The 26,256-nt window shown below is 44.0% G+C and overlaps 1 protein-coding gene and 2 long non-coding RNA genes across 3 annotated transcripts; 1 reads left to right on the top strand and 2 right to left on the bottom strand.

Annotated features, from left to right (window-relative positions):
• The first annotated feature begins 181 nt into the window (after positions 1-181).
• Positions 182-20,746, top strand: RNMT (RNA guanine-7 methyltransferase). The gene is made up of 9 exons (XM_037508898.2): positions 182-329; positions 3,360-3,485; positions 7,353-7,468; positions 8,376-8,557; positions 9,082-9,246; positions 12,217-12,334; positions 16,880-16,981; positions 18,035-18,068; positions 20,014-20,746. The coding sequence occupies exons 1-9, from the start codon at positions 263-265 to the stop codon at positions 20,049-20,051; spliced, it is 948 nt and encodes a 315-aa protein (XP_037364795.1). The 5' UTR covers positions 182-262; the 3' UTR covers positions 20,052-20,746.
• On the bottom strand, positions 9,910-11,993 carry LOC129145615 (uncharacterized). The gene is made up of 3 exons (XR_008551404.1): positions 11,876-11,993; positions 11,470-11,583; positions 9,910-9,940 (listed from the first exon to the last, which is right to left on the bottom strand). It is a non-coding gene; the product is annotated as an uncharacterized LOC129145615 (long non-coding RNA).
• On the bottom strand, positions 14,093-15,373 carry LOC119243236 (uncharacterized). The gene is made up of 3 exons (XR_008551403.1): positions 15,145-15,373; positions 14,764-14,833; positions 14,093-14,108 (listed from the first exon to the last, which is right to left on the bottom strand). It is a non-coding gene; the product is annotated as an uncharacterized LOC119243236 (long non-coding RNA).
• Positions 20,747-26,256: the final 5,510 nt, after the last annotated feature.

The following is a 26,256-nucleotide window of genomic DNA, read 5'->3' as shown; positions in this document are numbered from 1 at the left end:
CGCCAAACAGCCGAGGGACGTTAAAATAAGTAGGGAAAACAGATCTTCTGCATAATGACTTCCGTGGCTAGTGCATTGCATACTGAGGCTTTTTGATTTCGTTGTATTGTATCCTTCTGTAGGTCAGGTCCATTTCCGGCTTACTCTCCTCATGTTCTGATGCCTAATCTCGTTCCATCCTCTTTTTTTACAGAACTTGGAAGAGGGGCACAGCTCCACAGTGGCTGCCCACTATAATGAACTTAAGGAAGTTGGTTTGCAGATGCGTAGCCAAAGTCGAATATTTTACCTAAGAAACTTCAATAATTGGATGAAAAGTATCCTCATCGGTAGGACTGGTTTTTGTTTTTATGGTGTGAGTTTTTATTTCAACTGGCGGCTTACATTTTTTGCCCTGGTGGTTAATCATACACCAAACTGCTAGGTCTTTAATTTCTATTTATTCTGTTGTCAAACCTCATTGGCGTAATAGGATTGGAGCTAAAGACTAAAGCTGGGCCTTTGAGATCAATTCTGTTCAGATTGGCTCTGGGTGGACAACATAGGCTGGGCTAAGTTGAGCTAATCAGGCTCAAAAGGCAGTGTGCTTATTTTTATACTGAGAATTCAGGTACCAGGTGGTACTGCATAATTATTTCATTTCATTCTAATAGTTCTGAAGCAGTGGCATAGCCAACAGTAGTTGGATTCAGCGTCCAGGTTCCCTTAAGTGAGGAAGGTGAGCAATGCCATGTTTTTTATCTTGAAGCCTTTCATGACCTGATAAAGGTCATGTGGGTTGACTGGCCATATGAACTTGTTTTTCTTATATGGTGTCTGGGGAGAAATAAAGTTTCCTTTGAGGGTTGGTGAAGACGTTCAACTGTTTGGAGGCAGCCCTTTATCTGTGGAAACTTGCCTCTGAAATTAAATGGAAGTCAGTGCAGAGAGCATGACTCAGAATATAACAGTTGTTGTTTTGTACAGCTAGTACTCAGACTCTTACACGAGTTTGGAGAATTTTAAAAGCCAGTGTGTTTTGAAGTCATTCACAGTAAGGATTTTATTCGGTCGTCTTGTGTTTAAGCCCACCTCAGGGAAAGTGAGCAAGCTTTCTTGATTGCGTTCTTGATTACATCAAAAGAAAAAAATAAATGTGATAATTGTGGGTACTTTCTACGAGTCTGGATGATAGTTTGCTTCTTTGGAAAGCAAAATTATCCATTCTGAAAAAACAATAATAAATAAAGAGTATAAATAAACTACATTAAGCATACAAATGTCAATTCTGCTGCTGCTACTAAAAAAAAAAAAAAAAAAGTATTAGGAATGGGAATTAGGCCCATTATTTCAAACATACTTTAATATTTTCTGTCTCTCTTTGTTTTTGTTACTCATATGTCACGACAAAAATATCATTTACTTGACTGGCCGTAATCAGTGTCAGCTTCTGTATGTATTTATCTGTTTGTTTGTTTGTTTGTTTACTTGCTAGCTTACTTATTTTAGGTTAATGTTATGGCACTTTTAGCCCATACTTTAAAGGCAGTCGTGGGAACCTCGTCCTAACTTCTTTCCACCTTGTCACATCCTCTCCTCACTGTCCACAGTGATGCTGCAGGTAACTTACCCTTCCTTGGGTATTTTATCTGAAGTGTCATTTCTTCATTGTGCGTTGAGTGAATGTATTTAAGTTCAGCCATATTCTCCACATTGTGTGTTTATTTTTATAACTAGGAAGACAGATAGTTTTGGAAAGGACACCTTAAGGCTTAGCATAAAGTAATCTCTCGGCATCTTCACAGTGTTCCCTTCTGCTTCAGCTGTCCCAGTGGGGTGGTCGCACTGTCTGGGGTCTGTCTTTGGGGTCGTTGTACTCCACACCAGTCTTTCTGTCGTGGTACAGTCAGTGTGGTCTGTGCCAGGCTCGCTCTCTGGCTTTTCCGTTGTCTTCTCAATACTCGTTCTCTGTCATGTTCTCTTTCCGGTTGGTGCTTATACTTTAGTGAATGACTGAGCGTTCGCCTTGATTGGATGAAGATGTCTCTGAATGGTGTTTCATGAGGATTTCTCCTCTCTTACCGTGCGGAAACAAAGATTTGTAATTATTGTTGTTTTCCACTCTTTCAGTCTGATATTTATGTTCTTCAGGGTCATTGTGAAAGTTGAACATGGATCACTCGTGCTCCTGTTGAAGTTACTTTAAGATGTTAGAGGCGGGCCTCCCCGGTGGCAGAGCGGGTGGAGCGCAGTGCTGTGAAGCTGTCCGCAGCCTCTGCAGCGCGGGTTCGATTCCCGGCCGTCCAGGGAGATGCCCACATGGCGCGGCAGACCTCTCCTGTCTCACCCGCTGCTCCCGTCAGCAGTGTATTTTGGTCCGTCTGCCTGTTCTGCTCCCGTCCTGTCTCTGGTGAATCCTCTCACCCTCCCGCCTCTCTGGCCTGTACCCCGGCTCTTGTATAAAAATAAATAAATCTTTAAAAAAGGAAAAAAAAGATGTTAGAGGCGATGAAAAGCAGAAGTATTGATGGAGATTGTTTCAGCAGTCAAATGGAAAGTATTAATCTCAGAGTGATAGATAGGGAGGGAGAGGCGCTCTGGAAGTGAGTATGGCCTCCGGTTTTTGAATGGCTGAGTACCTCAGCTATCGAAGAATATGACTGTGCTTCCAACCGCAACTTGAACCATTTGACTCCTGATATGTGATATTTATATTATATATGTAAATAACTGTGTGTATATAATATTTAAATTGTATATATAAGTAATCGTGTATATAATAATCGTGGTCTGGTAGATTGGGGTGAAGATTCCATTTTCACTTCAGAGTGTTCGGTGTTCTGAGAGTAAAAATAAGAGGTTTGCACGGTTTTTTTGACTCGTGCTCTTATTTCTTTTGGTGGTACGCTTGGCGTCTTTTATGAAAATCAGGTACTCGGATGGTCCCGTGTCCATTTTGATTTACGTAGGTGTACAATGAGCTAGACGCTCAGCGTTGGAATGTGAAAGGTACTGAAAATTATGAACAGTTAACTTTTCTCCTATGGACAAGTGTTGAGTCTTCTTATAAAGGTATTAGAATTTAAGGTGTGTGCCAGTTCACGTTGAATCAAATTTGGAAACCCATGTCAACCGTTTCAAATTCCAGAGACATATTCTTTCATCTTTCCTGCTGCAGGATCAGATAATTTATCTCTTAGTCATATTTTGAAATGTTTAGCAAAAGTCATGATTAATTACATCACTGAATGTGTTAATAGTTTATTTTCTTTTTATCACATGTCAGGCAGAAGTTAGTCACAGGTCACCAGGGTTGCAGTTTATGCTTTAGCAAATAACAGTAAAGCGATCGTTTACCAGGACTGATTTCTCTTTTTCAGGGGAATTTTTAGAAAAGGTGCGACAGAAGAAAAAACGCGATATCACTGTTTTGGACCTGGGCTGTGGTAAAGGTGGAGACTTGCTCAAGTGGAGAAAGGGAAGGATTAACAAGCTTGTTTGTGTTGGTAAGATAAATGATGGCATGGGGAAGAGTAATTTGTGGTCATTTGGGTAGGAGAAAATTGGAAGGATCTCATTATCAACATGACACGCAAAGTAACTCACAACAGGATAATCTGGGGTCTACACTGTAAGGGTTGTTTTTTTTAAGATGAGTTAGGAGCCTTTACTGATGGTGTTATACTATGATTAATGAGCCTGAGATAACTTGTCCTTCTTACCAGGAAGGAAGCGGTCAAAGACAACTAGAGTCCTGTCTAAAAGAGAAACTTGAAAAGGCTTCCGCTGAAGAAAGCGAGGGCATTTTCAACATAAGTGATAACAGTGGATCAAAACACATCCCATAAAGAGGGGAAAATCCCATTGTTCACCCCTGGAGGTTGTTAGGGCCAGCCATTATTTGTCGTTCTGTAATTCCTGCGATAAGGTGGGGGTGGGGATTGAGTACTTACTTATCTTCCCTACCCTGCATGAAAAGTGTTTCAGGGCCGCCCTGGTGGTGCAGGGGGTTAAGCACCCACAGTATGAAGCCATCCCAAGCCTCTGCAGCACGAGTTTGATCCCCGACCGGCCAGGGAGCAGCTCACATGGTGAGGCAGACCTCCCCTGCCTCTCCTGCTGCTCCCCTCAGCGGTGTATTTCAGTCAGTCTGCCTGTTTTGCTCCCCACTCTGTCTCTGGTGAATCCTCTCACCCCCACCCCTTGTCTCTGGCCTGTACCCCAGCTCTTGCGTGCATAAATAAATAAATCTAGGGAGAAGAGAAGAGAAGGGAAGAGAAGGGAAGAGTTGAGTTTCAGGGGAACCAAATGGTTGCAAAGGGAAGTTCCTCTTTATTAAAAAAAAGAAAATCATAATCCATCATGGCAGACAGAATGTTAGAAAAATCACCATTTCTCCACCCTTGATGAAATAATAGGTCTATGCAGCAGCCATAAAAAGAAGCTAAAGCTGGGCCTCCCTGGTGGCATAGGAGTTAAAGTCTCAGCTCTACCAAGCCATTGCCAGCCACTGTGGTATGAGTTCGATCCCCGGTCAGGGAGCAACCCATATGGCTCAGCAGACCTCTCCTGTCTCGCCCCCTGCTCCCCTCAGCAGCGTGTTTCAGTAGATCTGCCTGTTCTGCTCTTTACTCTTGTCTCTTGTGAATCCTCTCATCCCCTGCACCTCTGGCCTACACCCCAGTTCTTGTATGCATAAATAAATAAAAAAAGAATCTTAAAAAAAAAGGAGGAGGAGGAGGAGACGCTAAAGCTGTTGTGTGGAAGACTGATAAGAACTTACAACTAAATGAATCAAACACCCTAACTAATACTGGAATGTAGGACAAGCAATCATCACATTCTTTGCTATGCCCGGAGTAGGAGGAAGTATAGAGCATCACCTCCAAAGTATTGCCTAAATTGAGGCTCCTCAGGCGCAAGGGATTAAGACGCAACCTATGAGGCTATCCGCAGCCACTGCGGCACGAGTTCGATTCCCGGCCGGGGAGCTACCCACATGGTACAGCAGACCTCTCCTGACTTGCCCACTGCTCCCCTCAGCTGTGTGTTTCAGTTAGTCTGTGGTGTATTCGCTCACCCCCCACACCTCTGGCCTGTACCTCAGTGCTTGTGTGCATAAATAAATAACTTAAAAAAAAAGTAAGTTGATGCTTCTCAGACTTCTTGGTTGTGTGACCACTGTGCACTTAAAAATATATGAGGACCCCAAAAGTCTGTGTGTATGTGGTTATAGCTATTGGTTATAGAACTTAAAACTGAGATGTCTTAATATGCCTTTAATTCATTCAAAAAGAAAAGTTAATGCAGGGCCTCCCTGGTGGCGCAGTGGGTTGAGCACAGCGCTGTGAAGCTGTCGCAGCCTCTGCAACACAGGTTTGATTCCTGGCTGGCCAGGGAGATGCCCACATGGCCCGGCAGACCTTTCCCGTCTTGCCCGCTGCTCCCCTCAGCAGTGTATTTCGGTCCATCTGTCTGTTCTGTTTCACTCTGTCTCTGGTGAACCCTCTCACCCCCCACACCTCTGGCCTGTACCCCAGTTCTTGTATAAAAATAAATAAATCTTAAAAAAAAAAAAAAAACAGTAAAAAAAAATGTTAATGCAAAGACTGGCATTTTCCAAATGATTTTGCAAATCCCTTTGGCATCTGGAAAGTAGGCGTCAACTGGTGCTCACACCAGTTTGTGCATTCAGTATGTTGTGGTGTTTTGTTTGATCGGTAGTTGTAAAATGTAGAGTTTTAGTTGCAAAATGTAGTCACCTTTGCAGACTGAAGTTGTTCGTCTTGGGATGAACCAAGACCCACTAAGGTGTGTTCCTTAAATTAGCTCCTGTGTGAAATTTGAAACCCTATCCACGAACTTTTCTTGGTCTGTACTTAAGTTGGGTGGGCTGTTGTGTGCCATGAACAAATCTGTTGCACTGCAAGATGTGGTAATAGTGGGAAAGTAACATTCCCTAAAGTTATGCAGACCTTCTTCTGGTTTTCCTTGAAGTCACAGACTCACTTTGTTGATTTTCAAGAATACATACTACCAAGTCTGAGTAACTAACAGGTTGTCTTTCAGCCATTCTTTTCAAGTGCAAATGACTTGATGAAAACAGTGGCCATTTCACCTCAACACAAGCCTGTCTTGTTGTTTTAACTGACTGTCAAACTTCCTTAGGTAGCAGAAATGTTTTTGTTGCTTCCTGCGCATCCCACAGAATATGAAAATGAGTGTTCAGGAACCAAGATTTAGTCAAATAATAATTCTTACTGCTTTATCAAGGACTTTCTTAAGTGAAACTGGCTTTTCTGCTTTGTGGTCAAGAATATATCAAGTGTTATCAGTCCATGATAAGGTGCCAGCATTTTACCCCTCCCTTGCTTTTGCACCATTAGTGCAAATCGCCACACAGGAGAAAAGGCAAATAACATATCACTATGAAAATTGAAACCTGATGTCTGCAAAACTGGGTGTACTGCTGGGTTTTGTAATTCAAGTTGGAATCTAAACTTTCTGCTTTCACTTTGGGTTTTTGTTTTTTGTTTGTTTGTTTGGTTGGTTGGTTGTTTTATTTTTTTATTTTTATTTTTTTAAAGTAAATATATACGTTCTTATTCATTTTTCTCTCAGGTGTAATCCCCATAAAATTCCCACCACCAAGTCACCTGTGCACCATCACCATCGTCTCCTGTGCTTTTCCCTCCCCTGTTTTGTTCCCTCTCCCTCCCCCTCACCTGCTGTATGTCTCCAATTTATGATTTGTCTGCTAGTTTGGTCTTTTTTTTTTTTTTTTTTTTTTCTGTCTTTACCCCTTGTTTGCTTTCCCTATAGTCCTCCTACAAGTGAAACCATCCGAGATCTTTCCCTTTTTCCCTCTGATTTACTTCACTGAGCATAATCCCTTCCACCTCCATCCAGGTTGTGCGAATGGCATTGAGCTTATCTTTTTTGATTGCTGAGTAGTATTCCATTGTGTATATATACCACATCTTTCTTGGAACAGTCACCTGTTTGGGGGCATTTGGGTTGTTTCGATATCTTTGCTCTTGTAAATAGTGCTGCAATGGGACACAGGAGTGCAGGTTTCCTTTTGAAAGCTGTGTGGTCCTCCGCACAGCTTCCCATAGTGCTTTAACTTTGAATGAGTATTTAAAAATCACGATAAGACTTTTGCCTACTGAGACAGCTTTTAATGTGTTTGTAAAGACGGTCTTATTTTGAAGGAAATAGAAGATTTTTGCTTGTAGGAAGGCTTGCTAAGTTTCATGCTGAAACTTGCCAGTTGAGATCAAAGTCTAGAATTTTGCCATTTCTGCATTTGCATTTTGTTATCTCCCTGGATATTTGTTGATGGTTACTAACACCTGTCTTCCCCCTTCTAGATATCGCTGATGTTTCTGTCAGACAGTGTCAACAGAGATATGAGGACATGAAAACTCGTTCTCGCGGTAATGAATATATTTTCAATGCAGAATTTATAACTGCCGATTGTTCAAAGGTACAGGGTTTTTGTAAGATTGTTCACTTAATTTTTTCATGTTTTCATTTGGGTAAATGATGTGGTATCCTCTCAACTGGAAAGTCTGTCTCGATACATTTCCTTAAATGACCCACTGGGTAGTGGGGGAAGTCTTTTGCTTGTAATAGTTTGAACTTTTGAAATCACGGGCTGCTTTTTTGTTTGGAGGAGGTGTATTTTCCAGTATTTTGAAATAAAAGTGTTCTGTTCACCTTGTAATGTAATAGGGTAGTTTTCCAACATGCCAGAGTCTGCTTTTTCCCCACCTTCCACCTGTTTCTGAATCTCTAAGCATGACTGAAGTCTGAGAACTACAGGGGAATGGGGAAAGCCCCACCTTGAACTTGATGTTACTTAGTATACTCATCAGCTTACTGAACTATCACAAGGTATCTTTAACCCTATCACAAGGTATCTTTAACCCAATCACAAGGTATCTTTAAACATTTTTGGTTGCGGTTTTGAAAATGAGAAGGAAGAGTGGCTGAGTATAGTGCTAGAAGGCTGGAGAGCTGGGAAAACCATTTTGGGTATTGACAAATGCATCCTACAAGGCCAGCTTTGTGGTTTTCTTAATCCCAAGTTAATGATGTGTCTTTTGACTTTTGACTTGCAAGTAAAACCGAGTAAAAGGATCACCTCCTTGAAAGGTCATATTTGATTGGTGTATTTTTAAGCATGCCTTCTGATTCCCTAGTTTTTAAAGTCACTGTGAAGCCAGATAACAGAATGACTCATTCTGACCTTTCTTGTAGGTACCGAATGACAGAAGGACAGATTCAATGTTAGGGTCTTAATTCTAGACACTAGTTCTCTAGAAAAAAATATGTAAATAAACCGTGTTGCACGTAGCTTCAAGATCTTAACCCATTTTAATCTGTTTCAGGAACTTTTGATTGACAGATATCGAGACCCAGAAATGTGCTTTGACATCTGCAGTTGCCAGTTTGTCTGTCACTACTCATTTGAGACCTATGAGCAGGCTGACATGATGCTCAGAAATGCTTGTGAGAGACTCAGTCCTGGAGGCTATTATATCGGTACCACTCCCAATAGCTTTGAACTGATGTAAGTACTTTAAAGTATAGTGCGGTTTATTAAATACTCAGGATTAAGCAGATTTGAAAGTAGCAAATATCTGTTAGATAGAGTTTCTAAAGTACGCCATGTTGAGCTTACAAGGACTGAACGTCGATAGTGTATTTGCATAGAGACGCAATTGAAACTTTAAGTTCAAAAAGCCAGGTTTACCAGTGAACTTTTAAAACCTCTGACTCAGTTGAAGACTGATGTCATGTGGAGCCAGCGTGTATTGCCCTTGGCCAAACTGCAGAGCAGATACTGAAACACAGAGACTTAACCACCTGTCGTGACAGCAAAACGTTCTTCCAGTCAAATTTTATTAGTGAGATGATGATCTTCTGGTATGCAGCTTCATAAAAAAATGGCTCGGATTCCATGAGAAGGCTAAGCAGCTGTCTCTTTGAGATTGTGGCCGTGGGGATTTTTCATGTGCGTGAACTGATCAAAGTAAGTCTGAGCTAGTAACGGTTTTAATCTTTTCCTTTTGATTTGGGGGACAACCCTTACAGAAGACGCCTTGAAGCTTCAGAAACGGAATCATTTGGAAATGAAATATATACTGTGACATTTCAGAAGAAAGGAGATTATCCATTATTTGGCTGCAAATATGACTTCCACTTGGAAGGTGTTGTGGATGTCCCTGAATTCTTGGTCTATTTTCCTTTGCTAAATGAGTAAGAATGTTATTTAATCTGTTACCATTCTCTTGTTTGTCGTAGGAGGGAAAGCAAAGGAATATTGGGGGGGGGGGGAAGAATATTTCTGCTCATTCCTAACTTTAAATGGGACTTAAAAAGTATTGTAATTTAGAAAGGGGGTAGGGGGGCTTGGGTGGGTTGTGTTGGGGTGGAGGAACTAACTTTAAATCCAGGGTTTGTGCCATAGGTCTCTCAACAGTTTACGTACTTAAGTCTTTTTCATTTCCGGAATTATTTTATCCTGTGGTTAAAAAAAGAAAAAAAAAAAAAAGCCAACCTTTGGCATAAAATACCTGACACTGCAAATGACAAAAGATTCCCCCCGTTTGGAAGTAACTGCTAGTAACTTTGTCAATAGAAAGTGAGTCTTCATCAGGCAAATGTCCTCCTTTGACAGGGAATTAGTATTAAAAGTTGTCCCATATTTCGCTATAGCTGTGAATTTGCCTGTGTCCCACAGGCAATGTTGAATAAGAGTCCTCATTCAGGAATGTGTTCATTCATGCACCTGAATTCCTAGGAGCCCTGGCAAACCACAGACCTGGGAAAAGTTGGGCTAACTGAGTTTTCCAGACCTGTGAGACTCTTTGGTCTTGGGGATCTCCATGAGATGGGAGCAGAAGAATGCACTTAAACGTAGGCTGCGCGACACTTGACCAAACTTGATTTCCTAAAACAAGTCAAGTTTGTTTTATGAAATGAAAATCCTTTTTTTCCTGAGGAATGGTAGAAGGTTATTTGAATTGTGTCTTAGACAGCTTGTAAATTTATGGGCATAGGATGTTCAGGAGTTCTACAATATATGGAGATTTTATGCAGTAATGTAAGACAGTTCAGTGTAGCATGTGACATGATGCATAACACCCACAAATTATAAACCTAAGCCAACACTTAAGTATTTAAACATCTTTTTTCCCTTTAAAATCAGTAACCTTCTGGGAAATGTTACTGCTCTTCACCTCTGTGATAGAATGAGTGTTGTGGGTGTCTTGTTTGACGTGCTTGGTATGACAGCTTATTGGTTTTTATTTTCCTTTTAACAAGGTTTATAATTTTAGCATGCCCATTATGATAAGGAGTGAAATGAAAGTTTGTTTTTTTGGTCCATAATGCTCAGCCAGCACTCAAAACTGCCTAGTGATGGTGAGTGTATAAAGTCACACGTCCTCACTTAACTATGTAAAGTTTTAAAAAATTATTTACTGAAACAGGTATTCATTTGGTGAAATAGAATCTCAAACCTGTGTAGGGATTTTTAGATGCCCTTTTGTCATTTCGTTGAGAAACTGAACAAACATATGATTAACTTGTATAGGGCAAACCTGCTCACCATTTGAGTTCTTTGTATTTATTGGTGTAACACTTGCCTTTATGTCTGAAGCCTCATTTTGGAGCCTTAGGATAGCAAATGAACTGCCCGGAACAGAAGAGGCTTTTGTCTTGCTCAAGTCTTTCTGAGGAGGGCTGACTCAAATTCCAGGGTATCTCTCCATACATAGGTCTCCTACACGCAAATCCCAGTGGCCCTGGGATGTCTCCCCTCACCCTGTCGCCTCACAGCACTTCCCCTTGTATGCTCTCAGGGGTCCCTCCCCATTCTTCCTCTCCTCATTAGCCTCTGTCGGAAACCATTTCCCCAGACTCCCTCCCTTTGGCAAGCATGGGGAAAACAGAGAAGCCTACCAGGGAGACCCAGGGTAATTGAGGATTTCAGCAGGCCGCGTCTGTGAGGAAATCGTGTTTGTGTTCACATCTGAAGGATGAGTAGGCAATGGCCAGGTGAAGACTGGAAGGAAGAGTGTTTTCGCACCTGGGGGGCAATCTGTGTGTGAAGGCCCTGAAGTGACAGATAGCCTGCTTGGCTAGTTCGAGGTGGTGAAGGAAAATCACTGTGACTGGGACTTAGGGAATCAGGGGTCCACGTGGCTCAAGATGAGGCAGCAAGCGGCCCTTGTTACTCGCGTGCCCGAGAGGCCCTGTGACAGGCTTTGGGATTGCATCCTAAGAGTGCTGGAGAGCCAGTGAAGGGTGTTGCGGCGGGAAATGACTGACTAGGTGTGTAGGTTTGAAAGCTTCATCTGGCTGCAGCTGGAAACTGTGCTGAGGGGGAGCATAAATTTGGAGGCAGAAAAACAAGCCACCGTTAACAGCTGAGGGCTGATGGCGATTGAAGGAGAATGGTGTAAAAAACGGACCTACCTGGACTATGTTGTACAGGTAAATGATGATGTGTTGAATGCAGAGGGTAGAGCGGGGCGGGTAGCTCTCATGGAGAACCCCGAGGTTTCTGGCATGAATCGCTAGGTGGATTTACTGAAATAGCAAAGATTGGCAGGAGAACAAACCAGTGGGTTCAGCCTTAGATGTGGAAAGGAAGAGAAAGCCCGCGACACATCCTGGTGGAGATTTCTAGTAAGCATTGGACTAGATGAGGGACGAAAGAGCTGAGCTCAGAGAGCTGTGGGCATGCTGTGTAAAGCCAGGGAGTGAAAATGAGTAAGGTTCTGAGCCAGACTCTTCAGAACCTTGAGGGGCCAAGCAGCCCCAGGTGAAGGCTAAATTAATAGCGTATCTTGCCGGGGTATGCAAGAGGTGAAACACTTACATTTTAAGAAGGAAGTTGGCAGCTGTCTTCAAAGCCACGGTTAGAGATCAGGTCAAATAGGATGGCATCAGTAGAAGAAAGCCTTCATCATCCTTCCTGACCATTTGACTTTAGTAGGGTTACCTGTGATCCGTGGAGAGTTAACAGAGACATTTCTTCATAGGCCTGGTTACTGGTATGTTACTGCTCATTCATTTTGCGTCATGCTGTATTGAATTTTTAAAGGAGATGGTATTGCTCAGTTAAGCACAAAAGATGTTGCTGTGGTGTGGAAGTAAGCTGTTGAGGAATTACCAGTGCTCTGGAAGCCTTTGCATTAGTTTTTGTTTTGTGTTGTACAGAATGGCAAAGAAGTACAAAATGAAACTAGTCTACAAAAAATCGTTTCTGGAATTCTATGAAGAGAAGATTAAGAACAGCGAAAATAAAATGCTGTTAAAACGAATGCAAGCCCTGGAGGTAAGTCTTGAGAAAAGGTGCAAAAGTTCCAGGTCACAGCAGGACTGTTTGGCTATTTTTCAGGTTCTTTTCAAAGCCAGGTAGACACTAAACATTTATATAAATTACACGAGCTATTTACAGCTGCCCTCTGGATCTTCAGCACCGAGGGCAGAGCTTGGTAGAGCAGCTTACCCTAGCAGGTACTACATAAATACAGGATAGATGGTTGGATGGATGGTCGATGGATAGTGCTGACCTCAGATTCCATTTTCTAGATAGTCCATCTTTCTAGATAGCGCTGTTGGCATATAGGACTGGCTAATTCTCTGTTGGCAAGGCAGGGGTGGGGACAGGGTCGGGGCACCATATTGTATGCACTTCAGAGGATCAGCATCCCTGTCGTCTGCTAGATGCCAGTAGCACCCCTGTCCACCTAGGAGAGAGCCCAGAAATGTCTGAGACAATTGCTAGCTATCCACTGGGGTGCAAGGTCACCCCAAGTTGAGAACCACTTCTTTTCAGTAATGTCCTTTGGTTACGGCAGTAATTTAAAACCTTCCTGGCGAGGGTCCAAGAGAGGCTCGTGCCATGCATAATTCTGTTCTGTGGTGACGGTCCAGCAAGATGCCAGTCTGTTCATGCTGGAACCTGCTTTAACTCCTGGACTCCTCTGTGCTTCCCCTTTTGCCGCGGTGAAGGGCACCTATACAAGCTTTAAACTCTGCACAGCCATTGATTATGGTTTTTTGGTTTGTTTGTTTGTTTTTATGTCTTGACCCCTTTGTTACTGATCAGCAGACTCTTAGTAATGAGATGCTCACTGAACTTCTTAATAGAATTTGTGTAATTTAGACTTTTTTAAAATACTCCTATTTAGCCTCGTAATTACCCCCATGAAGTAACACAGCAGCCATTCCTCACACTTTCAAATGGGCGTTATGAAGTTAAGAGGAGATAAATGACTTGTTCAAGGTCACGTGGCTGTCAACTTGCAGATTTTTCTTCCGTTTTTATAGGTGGCGTTCACATAAAAGTCCTTTTGGGTCCAACACCCCACCCCCATCCCTCAGTGGACGCGACCTCCTTAAGTGTTCAAATTGAGTTTTGCAACCAGCAATCACTAAAATGTTACAGTCTTTATTGGTTGTATTCTCGTGTTTTAGAATTAGAAATGTTTGTGTGTGTTTTATAGGAGAAGAGGCTCACTCTTGTTTGTTTCTAGGAAAAGGGAAAGCTAGAGATAGCGTAGCTCCTTAAATTGCCACAGGTGCACACCATTCATACATCATTGTTACCTGGCAGTGCTTTGCATGTAAAGTGATCAGTTGGTAAGATGTGGTTTCTTCAAGGAACTCGAGGTACACTGAGGAGCCGAGCATGCGAGCAAACCAGTACAGTGTGAAAACTACAGTAAAGAAGGAATTCTGCAGTGGGGGTATGAAAGGGCCCTTGGAGAAGAAAGTTAGGCAGTGGGAGTGAAGGCAGAGAAACATGAGAGTGGGGGTGATTGAGGAAATCTACTAAACTTTCAGCATTTCTTTAGCACAACAGCTCTCCTGTGTTCCTTCTCCCCCTTCGTCCGGCTTTGAGGATGTGGAGGGACGATGAGACCGGAGGTGGAATGAGCTATCAGGGATGCTGTTGCTTTAGTCCACGTCAGATATTGAAATGGACCCACTCTGTCATGTTTGCTTAAAAAAGCGTTTTTTTGTAAAGCTGTCAGACAGCAGCTGGCAGAGAGTTGCAGCAAGAAAACCAGGAAAACAAAACCGCATGGTCTGCTCTTGTGGTGCTGTGAAACAGAGGGAAAGGAGAATGGAAAGACTGGCACTATAGTTATAAAGTCCCGACACCTGTGTATTTCTGAGAGAGAGAGAGAGAGAGAGAGAGAGAGAGAGAGAGAGAGAGAGAGAGAGAGAGTGTGTGTGTGTGTGTGTGTGTGTGTGTGTGTGTGTTCGTTCTCACCAGGGAACAGGTCTGGCAAAGTTACTGCCTTAGGCGGAGATACTTACCAGGGTATGTCTATTTTAGCAAGTTTTATTAAAAACAAATCAGTTTTGTGGCTTTACAGTCTTAGATTGCTTGGTGTTTTAAAGTGATCGGTAGAGGAGAGGAGCCTGATGTCCGGTGATAGACAGATAATGAAATGACGGAGCCCTGCCCTGGCCGGTTGACAAGCAGAGGTACAACAGGGTAGTTTGGCAGCCATTCATTGGCGGTAGAGTTTTGAAGCTTTGCGATTGTGATGACCCCACAAAGACTGAGATTGAAGGTTTAGAACAAACTCAGTGATAGGTAGTAGTAAGTGATGTTCTGTATATCCCTTGCGATCGGTTATGGTAACAACATGGACGTCCAAATCACTAATTGTGCTTTACTGTGAGGTCTTTCTTGAGATGATGGGCGGGGGGCAGGCGGGGGCGGGGGTGGGATAGGTGATAAGATACCTTTCTTGGGTCATTTTCTTAAAACCTCACCAGGCAGACCTGCACTTCAAGTGGATCCTTGCTAGCTGTTCTGTTGTAATAAGACAAGGAAAGAAGTTATAATGAGTATATAACCTTGAAACAGGGCACTAGGGGTCCTGCAGCAGATCAGAAGGACAGTGCCTGGTGGATGACAGGTCACTGCCCGGGTTCTTCACCCGTGCACACAATTGCAAGGCCACTGCGGCTCAGGGAACAACAGTGGGGTTTATTTAACAAATGCGGGAAACAGAGTTTTCGGAAGCCCTAAACAAAAAGCCGCTCACCCAAGAGGTCGCTGTCCACCAACGTGGGCCTGGACCTCATGGCAGCCAGCGCACAGTGGGCCAGGACTCAACTCACCGCAGCCAGAGGCGCTCATATGAGATGACGCCGCAGCAGCCCACAGCCATAGTCTGAGGTCGGGCTGATGGACGTCACCAGACGCTGGGCCAGACAAGCCATGGAGGCAGCCGCACTAACAGGCGGTGTCAGACAACTAACACCTCCAGAGGTGACCCAACACTGAGTGCTGTTCACCCGTCAAGAGTGCTGGACAGCACCAGCCAATAGTGCTGGTCAGCACTGGTCACCAGGAGGCAGCGATGTCAGCAACACCGTCTCAGCAGCTCTTTGTGAGGTGTTGAGCCACACCCAGAACAAGTAGCTCTTTGAGATACCAAGCCCTGAGGCCTCTGGTGCTCCTTTCAGGGGATGTCCGAGGAAGGGCAGTGGCCCCCTGGGCAGCGAAGAGCTCTCTGGCTTCTCTTTTTCCTCCAGAGGCCGGCTGCTGGATGCTTTCTTCTTCAGAGGTCAGGAACAGAGTCCTTCTGTGAAAGTCTGAGTGTCTCTCCTGAGGCCAGGAACCGAGAGTCCTCGTCAAGCACAGAGAGAGAGACAGTGATGATCCAAGTCCCAAGCTGGCTCCTGCCCCTGCCTTATCTCCTCCTTCAGAATGCCCCGTCTACAAGTCTGATGAGACCATTTTCAGCCCTGGGGCTGATTGGACTGTTTACCAGTCAGCTCATAGCTCACACCAGATTGGTCCATTCCACGATCCAGGCACCAAATCCATGGGCCTCTCTACTGCTGTAGCTGGAGGGAGCCTTGGTGCTGGAGCTGGCCCGTGGGGCCTCGTGCTCCTCCCTAAAGCCCTGAACCGGGGACTGCATGCTCAGGGGGTCGAAGCTGCCACCCGCCGTCACTGCCGGCCTTGGCCTGCCACCTGTGCCCCAGTGGGGCCTCTGGTGGTGGGTGCTAAAATGCCCACCTGCACTGCCCACAAGCAGCTTCTCAGGCCAAGTGCAGAGCCCCGAGGAGGGGAGGGGAACCCTGACTCCACCTTTGTAGGGTAGAAGGTATTTTAAATTTATTATTTTCTGCCATACATTATGTTTTGATACATGTGTATTCCAGAGCACTGTGCTTTGGAACATAGAGATAATACTTAAAATGGATTGCAAATAGTGCCTGAGGTCATTGGAAGAAGTCTTTGGCCAAAACATGTTTGTGACTCTGGGGTGGGTGTGTGTGTGTGTGTGTGTGTGTGTGTGTGTGTGTGTGTGTCTGTGTGTGTGTCTGTGTGTGTGTTCCTTCAGATTCTTGTGGAAAACTGGACATTGCCTGTATTTTGGATGCTGGGTTATTTTCTTCATGTTCTTCAGCTCATTTGGTTAAACTCTATTAACTGGAGTGTTTCATTTCTATTATTTCTAATTGCTGCTCGTCTTTTCCATGACTGTTAAATCACCGTCGTGTTGAAATTAACATGTAACCTACCTTCGGCTTTGTGTGGTAATACACAATTTCCTTGATGGGCCATCAGGAAGAGATGAGTGTTTGCTGGTAACTGGTGGGGATGAATGATAGAATTGGGCCCAGCTCTAAATATGCTGTGATGATCAAAATTGATGCCAGCAGCAGCTTTGTTGTCACCCATTTTGTTTTCCTATTTCAGAAGTGTGTATACTTTGTATTCCTGTAGCAATATTTGGGGATTATTGACTTAGTATGTGTCAGTGATTTTTGTATGTTTAAATTGTTAAATAATAAATTTCGATGAAATATCTTTAGATAGGAATTTTGTTTGCCTCCTTAGCCATATCCTACACATGAGAATTCCAGACTTGCCTCTGAGAAGGTGGATGACTATGAACATGTGGCAAAGTACATGAAGAACACTCAAGTAAAGTTACCCTTGGTAAGTGTTCATTTTTAAAAAGCATATTTTAATGAAAATGGGGGCAACATTCCATACATGCTGTCTGGAAACTTGGGAGATTATTTCAGTGGTTTACTGGTTCACTTTGTTCCAAATCAGATACATGTTAGTCTGTTTCCCTAAGTTAGGATGACTTTGTATTGCTACAGACTGTAGAAGAAAGTGTACTTAATGTGACCTGAGGGTGGGGGCAGTTAAGGTTGGGGGAGAAGTACTAGTCTTGGTTTCAGAGTTTGCTTGCTCTCCCATTATATCTTCACCTAGGCACTACTGACTTCCAGTGTCCCTTGGATCAAATTCAGCGCCTGGTGAACCTGGGTGGGGAAAGGTTACGTCTTCATTTGCGCTGGCTTCTACATGGAAGCTCTCAGTTTCTTTAACTTTGAATGCCAGCCCACCACTGTGACGTAGTCCTCAAGAGATTTTGCATAAGACATCTCTGGGGACAGTTTAGGCTATTGTTTACACTCATCGCTTCTTCAAAATTATGCTAATTACTGGAATTTCCACCAGGTCTCGTTAGTCAGGGTATTGCTGTATGTGTCTATTACTGTATCGAAATGGTTTCAGATCTTTTACAACTTTCAAGTATATTTAATTTCTCTTGTATGACTTAGAACTTTGTAACTCCTTGGTAAAACACAAAAATCTTATTTCCTCCAGCAGTACTGTTTGATGTTTGAAGCAAGATAGGACTTTTAATTTTTTCATTTTGCAAGTTAAAAATAAAAATGGATGCTTTTCCCAGTCGCACACACACACAGGACAGGAACACATGACTTCACACAAATTTACTGATCGCATGAAAATCGGTGGACTAATAAAACATTTGGCAAAAGTGCTAAGGAGATGGCATGAAAGGTGAATCTCACTGCTTTCTTTTACATGCTCAGATCAGTATGACATTCACAGTATTTTTTAAAACATCTGTAGTGAAGTGAGGGATGCTTGGGCAGCTCCATTGTTGAAACATAAGTATGTTTGTACTTGCGTGTTCAATCTAAAATTTTCTTTCTTTCTTCTTAATTTTAGGGAACCTTAAGTAAATCAGAATGGGAAGCTACCAGTGAGTATATCTCTTCAGTGCAGATTTATTGCTATTTTCAAAAAGTGATCAGTAAAATCTGAAATGAGAAATTTTCTAACAGGTTAAGGCGTGTGTGCACTTGTGTGTGTGTGTGTGTGCGTGTGCGTGTGTGTGTGTTTTCATATTTTCACATAGCTGCCCCATTCTTGCACTGTTGCTTAGGACCAAGAGGAAGATATATGCAGGGTGTTGCCTAATGTAAACTTTCACAAGCATGCTCAGATGCTTTTCTGCCTACTCGTTACCACATAACCATCTGTATCGGTTGTCTTTACCTCAGCTGCCTATTGGACATTTCGGCTTGTAGAACACTGCCATGTATTTTATTTGATTCTGGTCACTGCGGTGTGGTCAGTGAAGGCACGATAAGTAATAGAACCTTGAGTGAAGCGTAGTGAGCAGGGTATTTTAGAGGACTGGGGACGGGCATCATCCAGGGACATTCTGAAGCGAGGCCCCTGTCTCTGAAAGGGAACTCCAAGGCCTGGTGGATCTGTGAACTCCCATGGTTCTTCAACAGAAGTCACTGTCCAGAGCCTCACTCTTATCATGTTGTGTGGTTGCCCTGAAGACTTAGAAGGTAGTTCCCACCGTTCGTTTAAATGTCTGTTGATTATGTTGAAGGCACAGGTGGTCAGAGAGAATCCATTCCATAGACGTTTGAGCGTTGCTGTACGTTAACGGTCTGCGAAAGGGTGTTGGGGGCGCAAAAACGAGTGCGCGAGTTACTAGAGCTGTCTTGCAGAAGTGTGCTGTGTAATGCACACGTCTGCACTAATGCACAATTAAGTGCACTACAAGGCAAGCTGTTTTAAGGAAAGGAGGAGCGATTAATGAATTGCAGTGCTGATGACTGGATCACCTTGCCTGTTTTTCGTCTATCTGATCTACCTGCTGCAGTGCCAGCCATATTTCATTTCTCCTCAGAGAAATTGGAAACTAGTAGATAAAGGGGCATGACCAAAGTAGACTTTGAAATGGCTGGTGGTGTACTCCTATGCTGGTTGGGTTGGAAGAGTAGAGAGCCTCGAGGACTGGGAGGCTGTTAGGTGATCTGTGTTGTTCAGCTGTCTGTCCCTCGTTGAGAAATGAACTCAAGGAGTGAAGACTCGGGGCCTGTTACCCTGACTTGCTAGTTGAATGCCCTGGTGCATGCCCGGAACATCTGTGTGATGTTTCGATGATTTGTCATCTTTGCGGGTGCTTTCTGACCATAAAAATCTATCTGTATCTCGTTTGAAGACATAACGTGTTTGAACTAGAGTGTGATTCAGAATGAGGAGCCACGATGCTTTTAGATGTCTTTTTGAGTCAAAGCAGGAAGCCTTGTTTAAGGGAGCATGCTCTTGGGGCTGGCTGCATGCAGGAATATCGCTGTTGGGGCCAGATAAATCAAACCCTCCAGCACTACAGTTGGATAAGTGGGTGAATGTTGGTGTGCATGTTATGCATGTTCCTTTTAATTCTTAGCGGTAGGTTTTTTGTTTTCCTTTCCTTAGAGAAAACTGAGTAACGCTGTCATTAGTACTCGTAGGGGTGTAGTTGTTATACCTGTCTACCTCACACCAGGTAAAAAGAAGTTAGTCGTGCACTTTTTTTTAGTTTTGATTTTCTTTGCTTTCCTTACCTTCCACTGTTTCAGAGATTTTGAGAGCTGTCGAATTTGTTTTCTCAAGGGCAGTGGTACCACCGGGTATTAGAGTACGCGGGTATTTGCTTCTAAGTAAGCACATGTACGTGATCCCGTATCTGCTTAAATGTGATGCAGCATAATGGAGAAACTCTTGGAAATAATGGGACTGTTGCTCTTTAGAAGCCGCTAAGACTTTTTTGACCACATTGGGTCCAGGACCAAGACTGTTGTTCTGTTTGCCCTGAGGATATGAGAAACCAAACTCTGACTTATATTTATTCTCTTTTTTAGGTATTTACGTGGTGTTTGCATTTGAGAAGCAGCCGTAAGCACGTGTGCAGTAGCATCAGAACAGCTGTTGCATCCTTACGCAGTTGTGGATGATCCATCTGAGATAGACTGGACAACTTTCCGTTTGCTGCTTTTCATTTCTAAATGTGCAGAATGCTGCCTGGAAACTCCAGCGGATAAATTTGACCCTGCCGTCTGTGACAGATGAACATTTGTGTGTGTGTGTGTGTGTGTGTGTGCGCGCGTGTGTATGAGTGGGGACCTTTACAAATCTTACTTGTACGTAATGTCCTCAGGAGTCCATTTGCCTGTACTGTCTTAGCTCATCAAAATTGTAATAGTACATGTAAGAGCTGCTGACATCGTTCCACGGTGCTCTGATTTCCTCACTGTTTCTTTACGGTATTAAAGTTATTGCAGTGGTGGAATTGATGAGGGAACACACTGGTTTGGGTGTGGGTGGGGTGCGGTGTGACCATTTCTGTATTTTTGTTATTATATATAATGTTTTTCGAGATCAAGTGGATAGCATTCTGTGCAGGCTAATGTACGTCTTCAATATGTGTTGCTGAGTTGTGGTTAAAACAATTTTGGGCTGTCATAAAAGTCACTTACCTTGGAATTTCAGCCAGTTGTGACTAGTCATTATAAATAGCAACTGCCTTATTTGCTGGTATGATGCAATTCTGGAACTAAATAGAACTTTTTAGATCACAGCATATAATCTTGTGGGTTGGGGGGTGGGGGGGCGCGAGAAGGGCTTCTCTCATACGATATCCCAAAAGATTTATATTTCCAAGTGTGAAGACTGATTTGTGTTACTTATCTTCATTGAACAAAACTGCTGTACTTCTCCTCGATGTTAGATCCAGGTTCCTGATGCTACGTCCTTCTAGATCCGTTGCCCCATGCAGCCCAGAAAGAAGCCCTGCCTGTCCCTCTGTTTCAAGGGGGTCCTTTTCACAGTAGGAGCGGGCATCTCATCCCCATTCAGAATTTGTAATTGTCGTATCAGAACTGTTGGAGTACTTCAGCCCTGGCTCCTTGCTTGATGGCATTTCCACAGCTGCCCCCCGGGGAAACTGTTGTCCTTACTTGCATCTCTGTATGGAAAGGACACCTGCCCTATGATAGGTGTGAAATACTTACAGGCGATTATTGCATTATGTTTTTTAGAAGTCACTTAATTATGTAATGCATGGCTTAAAAAGACATTACCTTCTATGATTATCTATCGTGCTGGTTAAAAAAGCAGTTTAGTCTCCATTTATTTGTATAGGTTGATCGTTCAGTGTTAGAGTAGCAGATCTTTTATCAAGGGAACTCAGTTTACCTAATTTCCGTTGCTTTTACAATCTCCATCTCCAAACTGTTTCCAGTTTGCAAAACTTGAGTGCTTTGCCTTAGTGGTGCTTTGACCTAAAGTCACTTGGGGGAGTTTAACAGTAGTACATCTGACTAAGGTGGCTGCCATTATCTTGCTAAGGGTTGAGCAGCCGTGCTGGGGGAGGTGGGAGTGGAGAGCCCTTAGGATTACATGATGGAAGTGCATTTCACTTCTGGGGGAACTACCAAAAAATATCTGCGTAGGGCAGAGTGTGGAAAGCTTCCGATGGCGTCTTAATCCTAAATAAGTGATCAAACTGTTTTTAGCTTCCTTTGCCCTGTCCACTCCGTGGATGATGGGAGTGATGTGGAGGGATGAATCCCCCCAAGGGATGGTGTGAGCAAGCTTGCTGGTGATAGCAAGCAGAGAGAAAAGAAAGGTGGAGTCCCCAGGGCTTTCAGTGTGTAGACAGGAACACACGTTCTGTGTGGGGAGGGAGATAGGTGAGGTGGCGAGGTGCTTCTGCCACTTGCCTTTTGCCTTGCGCTTTGCTGGCCTTGCCTTTGTTGTTCTTCCCTCCGCTCCCAGATGTCTCCTGTCTCCAGCGGCAATGAAGTGTCCAGGTAGTGACTAGGGAAGAACTGTTTGGCAACGGCAGCCTCTGCCCCCATCTCCCATCAGCAAGGGAGGACTTGTTGGTAGGACATCCCCTATGTCCAGTCCCCTGCCCCTCCCCCAACACTCCCGGCAGTCTAAGCATTGGAGGGATTTTCCAGGCGAGACTGGTAGCTGCTAAGAGAGGGACGTGACTGTTCACTCCTGGGGCAGTGATGTAAGCAGATCCTGGCAGTGAACGCAGGACGCTCCCAGACCTGCCCTTCAATTTGTCCTCTATGAGTGTCAGGTAGAACTGAAGATCAGATCAGCCGTTTGTGGAAAAGACAGCCTGAGATCAGTGTGATTGATCTGGGAACATGGCTGGATTGTGGCAGAACTGAGAATTCCCCATTGAATTCGGGCCTACTGTTATGCCGAAAGGAAAGGTGCCCGTAGCCTGTGCGTTCGTGGAAAGAAACTGGCCATTTCCACACCTCACCCTCACCTGCAGACCAGCCAGGGTGTGACTGCTCCTCCACCTGCCTCTACTTGTAGCCTGACTCCCCCCCGCAGAAACTTGCCTTCAGGGAGAAAAAGGATTGCCTCAAGAACTAATCTGTTTACTGACTGAAAGGTAGGTATCGGGCACAGAGTTTCCTAACCTACCTCCTCCCCAGACCTGTGATGTGAGGAAGTAGGATTGTCCCCTACATGGGTGCTAACAGAGCCTCGGAGCAGAGGTGTGCAGCGTGGGCCCGGCTGTGAGGCAGGGCGCGATGCTGATCAGCCCTGGGAAAGCAGCACGGCGTTGGCAGCTCCCAGGTGGCCAGGTCTCCAGTCCCACCCACTGAACTCTTCTGGGGATTCATCCTCCTTTCTGTCCCAGCCCGCTGACTTCATGTCCTTCAGGTATGTCTTCAGGTATCCTCCTGGTGAAGATTCGGCTACTTGGGTAGGTCTGCCTCCTTGGAGAATACGCCGGTGTGAATATTCTAGCGGTTGAACATCGGTTTTTCCTCTTTGTTGATAAACCACTTATTGCCGTCAGTCTGAGACTTTGTGTCTTGAGCCAGTCACAGTCAAGGTCTCAAGGGCTCCAAGGTAGAGACCAGGGCCCTATAATAGGAGTTATACCCCAGTGGTTGTGGGGTTTCCTGGCCATTTGGTCAAATAGGAAGTGTGGGTGTGTGATGTTACCACCTCCCTACTTGCTGTTAGGTCAGCTACTACATGCCTGGGAGGTGTCTTCCTTCTTGCCCTCTGGCAGCAGCAGACCCGATTCTTCAAAGTCTTTCAGGGAGGTGGCTGGCGACTGCTCTCATTTATTCAGTGATAAACTTACTTAGCAGATGTGCTGGGGCTGGGGGACAGCCAGCTCTTCTCCATCTCACATCCTTGTAGATCTCTCCTCTGCTCCCCTTTACCCCTGAAGGGGGTGTCCCTGGTCCCCGCTGCTTTACTGACCGTGTGGGGGACAGCCCAGGAGTGCTCTGCACAGCTTGACTGTGGGGACTTTGGGATCGGCCCCAAAGCCTTCTGCATCCTGAGCCACTTTTCTGAATGTTCTAACATGTGTTGACTCACTGGGATGCTTTTTTTTTTTTTTTTTTTTTTAGCATCAGATACATTTTATTTGCGGCTAGCCCCATTATCCTTATTTTAATGGTGAGGATAACAAGGCACAGAGTGGTTACAAGTTTGACCAAAGGGGCCCAAGATCTGAACACCCTGTTTCCCCCTCAGCCAAGTTGGGCCTGCCCTCCAATTGCATTTACCTACCACGAGGGGTGTCTGAGAGGCCCGCATGACTCCTCGCTGTTTCAGTACCTGCAACTTGAAGTGTTATTTATGTCCTTTGAGAGGAATATTCCTGATTAAGAAGCTTTTGGGCAGAGGGAGCAGATGTCCACTTGATCTCACTAGAGAATGAGGGTAAAAAGCGATAAAAATAGACTTGGACTTCACATTTTGGTAGAACTACTTTAGCAACCAGACCTGTACCATATGGCATTCAGTTTTTATGTTTGGGTAGGTGGGGGCAGGGTTATTGAGGGTGTTTGTTTTCTTCTCACTCTCACCTTTTATAAGAGCAGTTAGTAGCCGAGTGCAAGTGTGAAAGAGTGTAGTGGACAATGGGAGAGGCTCAGGGAGGAGGAGTCATTTCATCGTTCTGAGCTTCCGATCCAGGTAGAGGCATGTCGTTTTAACCATTTCTACAAGTTTAACATCTACATAGTCTGTGTATTCCCCTTCTCCCCCAACAAATTAGGACACAATGCACAGAATCAGCACCCAGAACAACAATGTAGTGTCAGGAAGGCACAGAGCAGGTTTTCTATGATTCAAGCCAATCATGAGTGTAAAGGAGGAGTCCTGAAGCCCTCAGTCCTTTCTCAAGCTTTTATTGAACTCTTACATGTGGTGCAGCAACCAGGTATATGGTAGGCAGGGGTACTGGGAGGCCAGGAGGCTGGTAGGCCTCCAACCCCTGCCCCCCTCCAAGTCTTCACTCTGGATTCCCTGGCTTCTTCTGGCTTGCTTTATCCAGTTCTCTCTCCTGCCTGTCTCCTCCTTCTCTTGGTGACTACCTCATTACTCCTCCCATGGCCCACAGCTTACAACAATGTAACAACTGCAGGTGCCCCATCAGGCAGGGCAATCCTAATGGTGGGAGGGCAGAAAAGCCTGAAAACCATTTACCCTACAAACAAACATTGCCAGCACCCAGGACACCCTCTCATGCTCTTTTCCAGTTTCTACCTCCCGAAGGGTAGGCAACCATTATCCTGACTTCTGAGAGAATAGATTAGTTTTTTCTGGCATCGGACATTATGTGAATGAAATCAAACAGTAATCAAACAGTGTTCTGTAACTGGCAGCTTTGCTCAAAATGTGTGATTTTTGTTGACACTATATGTATTTGGTTGTTGGAAAAGTCATGTATTTCTTCTGTGTTTTTCAAACAAATGCATCATGACTTCTGACAACCTGATACATGCTTTGTTCTCACGGCTGTGTAGTATTTCACTGTGTGAATAAAATACATGTTGTAGATCTGATGGCGTTTGGTTCACTTCTGTAGTAGCAGGATGGGCACAGAGCAGGTTTTCTGAGATTCAGCAGATGGGGTAAAGAAGAGTCCTGGAGCCCTTGGTGGCTTTCTCAGGCTTGTATTGAGCTTTTACATGAAGTACAGCAACCAGGTACATGGCAGGAAGGGGTGCCGGGGGACCAGGAGGCCAGTAGGCCTCCTAGCCCCTAGCAAGTCTTCACTCGGGGTGTCTCTGGTGTTCTTCTCCCCTTCTCTCTCCTGCCTCTCTCCTGCCTTTGCTTCTCTTGGCAAATATCTCAATATTGCTGCCATAGCCCACAGAAGTAAACAGTACAACTTACAGCAATATAACAAATATAGGTGCCCCATGAGGCAGGGCAATCCTAATGGCAGGAGGGCAGAAAAGCCTGAAAATCATTTGCTCTATGACTTCATCTCCAGTTTGTGAACTGTTTTTAATAGTCTGCCTCAGATATTCGAGTGCATGAATTTTAATGTATAAAGGTACACATTACTGCCTAGGAGAGGAATTTTAGAATTCCATTGTGTACATTATGTTCAGCTTTACTACAATAGATACTGCCAAGCAGTTTTCCTAAGTTCCAGTTGTTCCATGCTTTTGCCAACACTTGGTAGTGTCAGTCTTTTCATAGGGAGTCTGGTAAACCAATTAGGCTGACAAGAAATACAAGCAAGAAAAGAATGGAGCAATATATTAAAAAAACTCCAGGGCAAAAAATGCCAGGCAAAAATACTTTATCCAGTGAAGCCCTCCTTCCTTTATGAGGGAAAAATAAGGAACTTCTCAAACAAAATCTTTTTATTTTTTCAAACAAAAGCTTAAGAAATTTGCTCCTACTCACCCCCAATTCTAAGAAATAACACAAGAAGTCTTAAGATCTAAGCCAACACAAGAATGAATAGCAATAACAGCAAGATATTGAATAAGAACCACAGAACGATGAGCAGAACAGCAAAACAGCCTTCTATGTTATCACTAATCACCATAAACACAAATGGACTAAAGCCAAATTCAAAAGACAGAGTAGCATGTTGGATTAGAAAACAGAATCCAAACTTATGCTATTGCCAGGAAACACACCCAACTTCTAAAGATAAACAGATTGAAGTAAAGGTTTGGAAAACAATTCTACATGCAAATGGTCCCCAACGATGGCTGGGGCAGCCATATTTATAATATCAGATAAAACAGACTTTAAGCTACAAAGGGTGACAGGAGAGACACATGGATACTATATATAAAGGG

This window comes from Talpa occidentalis, unplaced genomic scaffold, assembly GCF_014898055.3.
Source record: "Talpa occidentalis isolate TD23 unplaced genomic scaffold, MPIMG_talOcc4v2.1 talOcc4.13, whole genome shotgun sequence".
NCBI classification, from domain to species: domain Eukaryota; kingdom Metazoa; phylum Chordata; class Mammalia; order Eulipotyphla; family Talpidae; genus Talpa; species Talpa occidentalis.
This window is presented reverse-complemented; position numbering and strand designations above follow the sequence as displayed.

Bases quoted from the DNA above. Each gene is read 5' to 3' on its own strand.
- RNMT (XM_037508898.2), top strand. From the start codon at position 263: ATGCGTAGCCAAAGTCGAATATTTTACCTAAGAAACTTCAATAATTGG. The intron at 12,335-16,879 runs GTAAGTCTTGAG...TTGCCTCCTTAG, and splicing joins AACGAATGCAAGCCCTGGAG to CCATATCCTACACATGAGAA. The intron at 16,982-18,034 runs GTAAGTGTTCAT...TCTTAATTTTAG, and splicing joins CTCAAGTAAAGTTACCCTTG to GGAACCTTAAGTAAATCAGA.